At 45.4% G+C, this 8,922-nt stretch overlaps 1 protein-coding gene and 1 non-coding gene across 2 annotated transcripts; both read left to right on the forward strand.

Annotated features, from left to right (window-relative positions):
* Window positions 1-2,564: 2,564 nt before the first annotated feature.
* On the forward strand, window positions 2,565-2,636 carry TRNAW-CCA. Its single transcript has one exon. It is a non-coding gene; the product is annotated as a tRNA-Trp (tRNA).
* Window positions 2,637-5,392: 2,756 nt separating this feature from the next.
* On the forward strand, window positions 5,393-8,012 carry LOC108634926 (casein kinase I). The gene is made up of 4 exons (XM_018045254.1): window positions 5,393-5,551; window positions 5,821-5,996; window positions 6,229-6,512; window positions 6,757-8,012. Exon 4 carries the CDS (start codon window positions 6,758-6,760, stop codon window positions 7,766-7,768), a length of 1,011 nt encoding a protein of 336 aa, XP_017900743.1. The 5' UTR covers window positions 5,393-5,551; window positions 5,821-5,996; window positions 6,229-6,512; window position 6,757; the 3' UTR covers window positions 7,769-8,012.
* Window positions 8,013-8,922: the final 910 nt, after the last annotated feature.

Raw genomic sequence — 8,922 nt, forward strand, 5'->3', positions numbered from 1 at the left:
TTGGAAAACTCACCAGTGGCCACAGGACTGGAAAAGGTCAGTTTTCATTCCAATCCCAAAGAAACACAATGCCAAGAATGCTCAAACTACCGAACATTTCGCAGTCATCTCACACGCTAGTAAAGTAATGCTCAAAATTCTCCAAGCCAGGCCTCAGCAATATGTGAACCGTTGAACTTCCTGATGTTCAAGCTGGTTTTAGAAAAGGCAGAGGAAGCAGAGATCAAATTGCAAACATCCGCTGGATCATGGAAAAAGCAAGAGAGTTCCAGAAAAACATTTATTTCTGCTTTATTGACTATGCCAAAGCCTTTGACTGTGTGGATCACAAGAAACTGTGGAAAATTCTTCAAGAGATGGGAATACCAGACTACCTGACCTGCCTCTTGAGAAATCTGTATGCAGGTCAGGAAGCAACAGTTAGAACTGGACATGGAACAACAGACTGGTTCCAAATAGGAAAAGGAGTATGTCAAGGCTGTTATATTGTCACCCTGCTTATTGAACTTATATGCAGAGTACATCATGCTAGGAACGTTGGGCTGGAAGAAGCACAAGCTGGATCAAGATTGCTGGGAGAAATATCAATAACCTCAGATATGCAGATGACACCACCCTTATGGCAGAGAGTGAAGAGGAACTAAAAAGCCTCTTGATGAAAGTGAAAGAGGAGAATGAAAAAGTTGGCTTAAAGCTCAACATTCAGAAAACAAAGATCATGGCATCCGGTCCCATCACTTCATGGGAAATAGATGGGAAACAGTGGAAACAGTGTCAGACTTATTTTTGGGGGCTCCAAAATCACTGCAGATGGCGACTGGCAGCATGAAATAAAAGACGCTTACTCTTGGAAGAAAAGTTATGACCAACCTAGATAGTATATTCAAAGCAGAGACATTACTTTGCCGACTAAGGTCCGTCTAGTCAAGGCTATGGTTTTTCCAGTGGTCATGTATGGATGTGAGAGTTGGACTGTGAAGAAAGCTGAGTGCAGAAGAATTGATGCTTTTTGAACTGTGGTGTTGGAGAAGACTCTTGAGAGTCCCTTGGACTGCAAAGGAGATCCAACCAGTCCATTCTGAAGGAGACCTGCCCTGGGATTTCTTTGGAAGGAGTGATGCTGAAGCTGAAACTCCAATACTTTGGCCACTCATGCAAAGAGTTGACTCATTGGAAAAGACTCTGATCCTGGGAGGATTGCGGGCAGGAGGAGAAGGGGCCGACAGAGGATGAGATGGATGGATGCATCACTGACTCAGTGGACGTGAGTCTTAGTGAACTCTGGGAGTTGGTGATAGACAGGGAGGCCTGGCGTGCTGCGATTCATGGGGTCACAAAGAGTCGGACACGACTGAACGACTGAACTGAACTGATTCTGTTTCATTAATATCTGTGTCCGTACTTACATCCATACCACACTGTCTTAATTATTGTAGCATTACAGTAGGTCCTACATTACATAATAGAAATCCTCCGTGCTAATGCCTGCTTGTGTATTCTAGTTCCTTTGCATAGCAATATAAATTTCTAACATCTCTGTTTCAGTTTTCACCAAAAAGTCGACAAAGAACTGGTTGAACAAGTAGAAGACAAATGAGTAAAGTGATATAAAAACTTCAACAACAACTCAATCAAGTTGACTTATATATTAGAGAACACTGCACCCATCCTTCCTGAACATACATTCTCTCTGGGACACATGAAACATTCTTCTAGATAGGCCATGTGTTGAAATCAGACAGAGTACGTTTTCCAACAACTATGGAATTAAGTTAAAATTGACCCAGAAAGAAGGCATCAAGAGAAAATGCCTGTATTTTTGAAGACTAAATGAAAGCAGCAGTAGAGGGAGCTATGTAATTTGAGAAAAAAAAGTGTAGATGCTGGGTTTTCTTGCTGGTCCAATGGTTAAGAGTCTGCTTGTCAAGGCAGGGGCCGCTCGTTCAAGTGACCCTGTGCGTTAAAACTACTGAGGCTGCACGCTAGAGCCCGGGAGCCAAACTGCTGAGCCTGTGCTCCCCAACCACTGAAGCCTGTGTGCTCCAGAGCCTGTGTTCTGCAATGAGAGAAGCCACTGCAATGAGACGCCCTCGCACCACACCTAGATGGTAGCCCCTGCTTGCCACAACTAGAGAAAGCCCACGCACAGGAACAAAGCCCCAGCACAGACAAAGATATATACATATATAAATTTTAATAAAGTATACGTGCCTCCTTCAAAAAGGAATAAAACACAAATTTCCCATGAACATGAGCAACAAAGTAGAACAAACTTCAAATCCTGGACAAAATTATTATTTTCCCCCCTTTCAATCACACATTTATTTATTTATTATTGGAGTATAGATGGTTTGCACTGCTGTGTTAGTTTCTGCTCTACAGCAAACTGAGTCAGGTATACACATTACTATGTATAAAATAGATAGCAAATAAAAAGTATTATTTTCAAAAATGAAAGACTGTTATGTACAATGGGTGGCAGAAATTTATGACAAGATATTTTTATTCTATACATTACATGTAAGTAGGCCTTTAAAAGGCATAGCCTATGGGCATTATGAGCTTCCCTGGTGGCTCAGAGGTTAAAGCGTCTGCCTCCAATGCAGGAGACCCAGGTTCGATCCCTCGGTTGGGAAGATCCCCTGGAGAAGGAAATGGCAACCCACTCCAGTATTCTTGCCTGGAGAATCCCATGGATTGAGGAGCCTTGTGGGCTGCAGTCCACGGGGTCACAGAGTTGGACACGACTGAGTGACTTTAAAAAAAAAGGGGGGGCATTATGGTAAAAATCACTAAAAACAATTTCCTAACTTTCCCTTATCCCCCTGTGCTGACCTGGTCACCCCAAATGGGGCTGTGTTTACAGGTGTCAGTGTCCTTGGTGTTTGTTACAGGTGTCAGTGTCCTTTGAGGACATGACCGTGGACTTCAGCAGAGAGGAGTGGCAGGACCTGGACTCTGCTCAGAGGTTCCTGTACCAGGACATGATGCCGAAAACCACAGCCACCTCATCTCACTGGGTATGCACAGCTACCCTGTGAATCTATGAGTGTTGTAGCCACGCGTTCTGGGAAACACACTCATTCAGAAGGACAATGCAGATAGTGGAGTGCAGTTTATTACACCGGCGGCCCAAAGTCAGAGTCTCCTCTTAGCCAAGGACCCTGACCAGTTTTTCTGAAAGCCTTATATACCCTAAGTGTACGTGCCCAAACCCACCTCCCCAAATTCCCTGAAACTAGTCTGAAGAAACAGAAGGAAAGATACACTCAGAGTTAACCCGTGATTCATATCCCTTAAGCCTAGGTAGTTAGCAGTGGACAATTGTCAATAGGCCTGTGGTCATACCCCAATAAGCATAATAGAATTTATGATTCTACTTGGTTACACAGATAATTAGGGTATTCTTTCAGGCAACAGAGAGTCTAGGTACGAGCCCTGGGGCTCTTCCATCCCGGGGCCTGGTTTTCCAGTTGGTATGTCATTTCCATAGATACTGGGCATAGAGCTCAAAGTCCACAGTACAGCCCAGGATGGAGTGCTGCTTTCCAGATGGAGCCTGTTCTGTCTGTTTCCGCCTTCTTGAGGACTCTGTTATGAGTAAAATTGTGTCCATCCAAGAAAATACGTTGACGTCCTAACCCCCACTACTTCTGAATGTGACCTTAATTAAAGATAGGGCCTGAGACGGTAACAGGGAGGAAGGCCAGAAGTCCCAGAGCGGCAGGAGACAATAAACTGTAAGTGGCAGACGCTTTTTCTCTCCTTCTCTATATGTGCTGACGACACCTAGCTCTACCATGAGCTAACCAATATGTTTTTCTTATGGAAAAGTTTTTCTTAAGCAATGTTAATGAAACCATGTATTTGCTTTGCAACCTGCCTTTGTTCAAAATGATTCTGCCTAATAACTTTTTTTTTTCTTTTCTCAAACCTTGGGCTGATAATGAATCAAGAAACTAGTATTCATGCCAATAGTTTTATGGCCGGGGATGACACACCTTGGGCCATCCTATCTCAAAAATGCATATTGTGGGAGAGGGCCTTGGTGAAACCCCCTCAGCCTTGAGGTGACACTCTTATCTGATTAATAAGCTTGTTAACAGACATAAAACACCTTGCCAGAAACTAGCAAGGGGGCATTCTTTCTGCCCCTTTCTGATGTCCGTGTCAGCAGCTTTCTCTCTCTCTCTTACCTTTTAATAAAATTCTGTTACCGAAAAGGTTCCAGTGGGCAAGCCTCGTGTCTTGCCCTGGATCGAATTCCTCTCTCTCCTCCAGAGACCACGAATCCTGGCGCAGCACACGGCTCACAGCAGTAACCTGTCAGGTCTTTCCAGAAGTAATCAATCTACAATGAGGTCGTTAGGTAGGCCCTACTCCAATATGCCTGGCATTCTTACAAAAAGGGGAAGTGTAGGCACAGAGACACACAAACACACAAGAGAGACCGTGGGGAGGCACACAAGGAGTAGATGACCATGTGGTTGGAGTGATGCTTCTGTAGGACAAGAGGTGCCTGAGGCCACCAGAAACCAGGAGAGGGGCATGGAACACACCCCTCCCTAGCACCTTCAACAAGAGCATGACCTGGCTGACGCCTTGATTTTAGACTTCTGGCCCTCAGAACTGCAAGGCAAGAAATTCTTATTGTTCTGAGTCACAGGGTTTGTGATACTTTGTTACAACAGTCCTAGGAAACTCCAGCTTTCAGTATTTGGGGGTGGAGTGCTATTATAAGAAACACCTAAAAAGAGATGAAGTGGCTTTGGAATTGGGCAGCGGGTAGAGGCTGGAGAAACTTGTAGGTGCTTGATAGAAGAAGTCTAGGTTGCCTCAAAGAAACTGGTGGGAGAAATAGGAATAACTGTGTTTTTTGCTGAGGTCTCAGATAGGCTTTCCAGGTGAGGCTAGTGGTAAAGATTCCTCCTGCCGATGCTGGAGACTCGGGTTCCATCCCTGGTCAAGAAGATCCCCCAGAGAAGGAAAGGGCAACCCTCTCCAGTTTTCTTGCCTGGAGAATCTCACGGGCAGAGGAGCCTGGCGGGCTCCAGTTCATGGGGTTACAAAGAGTCGGACAGGACCGAAGCGAATTAGCACACAGCACTGGCCAAAGAACCTAGCATGTCTGGTACCTACCTGTTTAAGAAATAAATTCTAGGTATTTCCTAAAAGAACTAGAAGATTTAGAAAAGGGAGTTTAATCTTAATTTCTGACTAATGAGTTACTGATTGAATTTAACACATGATGAATAAGAGAAATTCACAGCTTTAGATATTCTCACCCTGCACAATGTTAGGTATAACTAGGTATTTGATAAGCATAGCATATGACGGCGAAAATCATGAAAGACAACTATCTTCCCAGTTCTCTTGCATCCAACCCCCGGTGCTGACCATGTCACCTTGAATGGGACTGTATTGCAACAGGGGTCATTCGAGGACGTCCCTGTGGACCTCAGCAGGGAGGAGTAGCAGCATGTGGACCCTGTACAGAGGTGCCTGTACCAGGATGTGACACTGGAGACCTACAGCCACCTGTGCGCAGTGGGTAAGTGAGCACAGCTGCCCTGTGCACCTGCCAGGGGCCTCAGAGAGGCTGCCTCCATTCTCAGCTGCTGAATGCTCTGGGGCATCTGAAGTGTGTAACGGTGTCATCTTTGATTTGCCCGAGATACTTCAGTCCTTTTACCCTTCTGTGATTATCACTCTATTCCCAGGGAAATGGGATTACTTTCCTGAAGAGCAAATAGAAGTGTGGTTGAAAGGCCCTGAAACCCAATTAACTGGACCCAATCCTGTATCGTGTGCTGTTCACAGGGAACCAAGTTCCCAACCCAGCGGTCATCTTCAAGCTGGAGCAAGGAGAGGGCCCATGGACATTGGAGGAGGAAACCCCACATCACAGCTGCTCAGATGTGTGACCTGAGTAGATGCGGGACGTGGAGTAGATCTGTTTTTCTAGGACAGGCTGATGCCTTTGAAAGGCTCTGATGGCCACCTCATGCGAAGAGTTGACTCATTGGAAAAGACTTTGATGCTGGGAGGGATTGGGGGCAGGAGGTGAAGGGGACGACCGAGGATGAGATGGCTGGATGGCATCACTGACTCGATGGACGTGAATCTGAGGAACTCCGGGAGTTGGTGACGGACAGGGAGGCCTGGCGTGCTGTGATTCATGGGGTCGCAAAGAGTCGGGCACGACTGAGTGAGTGAACTGAACTGAAGATAATCTGTCTGGAAGATGCCAACGGTGCCCGTGATTCCTTTCCCAGAGTTCTCTGCTCCATGAAGCGCCTTCCTGCAACTCGGGGCATTCTGCGTTGGCTGCAGCCGTTGTAACAAGATGGCAGCGTCGACGGAGTGACCAGGGGCTCCTCCTGGCGGAATCCGGTGGCAGTGGCGGCAGCGGTATCGCCGCCATAACTTCACGGCTCCCCTGAACCAGCCCCCGAAGTTGCCGCGAAGGCGAGGCCGCTGCCACCAGAAGCCAGAGGCTCGGCTTGCTAAAGGTAAGAACCCCCTCAACAGTCTGTGGCCTGGTGAAAAGAAACCTCACAGTAGCGGTGGTCAGATTCCCCTTGGCCGATTCTGGGCCCTGTAACGCTGAGAAACAGCCAGCGTTTTCTGTTTCCTGCCTGCCTTCACAGCCTTGCTCCGTGGACGAGTCTTAGGGGCGTCCATCGTCCCCTTAGAGGCGTCCATCATCCCCTTAGAGGTGTCGGAGCTTAACCCACCCCCATCTTTGTCTCTCAGGATGGCGAGCAGCAGTGGACCCGAGGCCGATTTCCTTGTCGGAGGGAGATATAAACTGGTACGGGAGATCGGGTGTGGCTCTTTTGGGCACGTTTATTTGGCGATAGACCTCACCAACCATGAGGAAGTGGCAGTAAAATTAGAATCACAGAATGCGAGGCAGCCCCGGTTGTTATACGAGAAGGAACTCTATAATATCCTTCAAGGTGGGGTTGGCATCCCCCAGATACGGTGGTATGGTCAGGAAACGGACTATAATGTGCTAGTCATGGATCTTCTGGGACCCAGCCTTGAAGATCTCTTCAATTTCTGTTCAAGAAAGTTTACAATGAAAACTGTACTTATGTTAGCTGATCAGATGATCAGTAGAATCGAATATGTGCATACGCAGAATCTTATACACAGAGACATTAAACCAGATAACTTCCTGATGGGTACTGGGCAGCAGTGGAAGAAGTTATTCCTTATTGATTTTGGTTTGGCCAAGAAGTACAGAGACAAGAAGACAGGGCAACACATACCCTACAGATCCGGTAAAAGTCTCACTGGCACGCCTTCCTATGCTAGCCTCAGTGCCCATCATGGTATTGAACTGAGTCGCCGAGATGACATGGAATCATTAGGATATGTTTTGATGTATTTTAATAGAGCCAGCCTGCCATGGCAAGGACTAAAGGGTGCAACAATGAAGCAAAAATGTGAAAAGATTAGCGAAATGAAGATGACCACACCTGTTGATGTTTTATGTAAGGGATTTCCTGTAGAATTTGCCATGTACTTAAAGCATTGTCGCGGGCTGTCCTTTGAGGAAGCCCCGGATTACACGTACCTGAGGCAGCTCTTCCGCATTCTTTTCAGGACCCTGAATTACCAACATGACTATGCATTTGATTGGATAGTGTTAAAGCAGAAAGCAGAACAGCAGGCTGCCTCTTCAAGTGGGCAGGGTCAGCAGGCCCAAACCCCCACAGGCAAAAGTGACAAAACCAAAAGTGAAATGAAAGGTTCCTAAGCTTGAATCAAGGAACAGAAGACACAGAGCAGGAGACTGGAGCAGCAAGTTCAGTTCCCTGTCAACTGGCTCTGGTCAGCAGAGATCTTGTCTCCTGAGTTGAAGGCTCTGTAATTAATGAAACATGGTATCCCATTTTCTATTTCACTTTTTCAAGTGGAAAAGTTCACTAAATGCTTGAACCACGCAAATTGGTGGGAAAATTTTACCTATGCCCATTTTAATTAAAATCTTTTATTTTGAACTATACTGCTTTGAGAGATCTCATTTCAGAAGAATAGCCTGTGCAGTTGCTATGGTTGTTAATGCATTCTGAGAGTTTATCCATCCCTGGGGTTTGCAAGTTGTTCACGTAAAACATTCTTAATATGGTTGACTTCTTGTTTGCAAGCCAGCTGATATGGTAGTAATTAAGATTCCAAGTTTGAGCATATGAACGACTCTGCTTGCTTACTTGAGCTAGAAATAGCAGCCTCTGAAGTGAAGACTTAAGAAAAACTTAGTGACTACTAGATTATCCTTAGGACTTGGCATTAACTCTATACTGTCCTTGGTATTTTAAAAAAGCTTGTTTATCACAGAATTTTAGTTAACATCTTAAACTGAACATGTATATATGTTGCTTAGATAAATGTAGTTATGGTAAACATCTACATGACCTGGGATTTGTTTTTATTTTGAAATGGGAGCTTTTTGTTTTACAGATTCATTAAAAACTGTAAACTGTTTCTTTAAAAACAAAAGCAAGCTCTAAACTTTTCGAGTTGCTTAGACAGGTTTAACAGAAGCCCCTTTGATGCTTAAATGCCATCTCCTAGTATGACCCTTGCCAATATCCACTGTCTTCTTTGCTTGGCTTTTTTTGGCAGGAGAGCTATCTGCCCTTCCCCTATCCCTGTAGTCTAGATCAAGGTGCTACCATCTCAAGCACCTTGCTTTCTTAGTTACTTTTTTCCTTCCCTAATATTTTGTGCTTCTTCTGTCCTGCCTGTCCCTCCCCCTCCATAGATTTTGTCCTTATGCAATGGAAATCCATATATCTGCTTCCCTTCATAACCACCAATTCCTGCTCTTGCTCCTGCCAATCCCTTTCCATTTCCTTTCCAGCTTCTCAATGTCATCTAGAACCAGTCTCATTTAATTTCACATATGTC

The sequence above is a fragment of the Capra hircus genome, unplaced genomic scaffold, assembly GCF_001704415.2.
Source record: "Capra hircus breed San Clemente unplaced genomic scaffold, ASM170441v1, whole genome shotgun sequence".
Lineage (NCBI taxonomy): Eukaryota > Metazoa > Chordata > Mammalia > Artiodactyla > Bovidae > Capra > Capra hircus.

Coding starts and splice junctions, on each gene's coding strand:
- LOC108634926 (XM_018045254.1), top strand. CDS start 6,758: ATGGCGAGCAGCAGTGGACCCGAGGCCGATTTCCTTGTCGGAGGGAGA.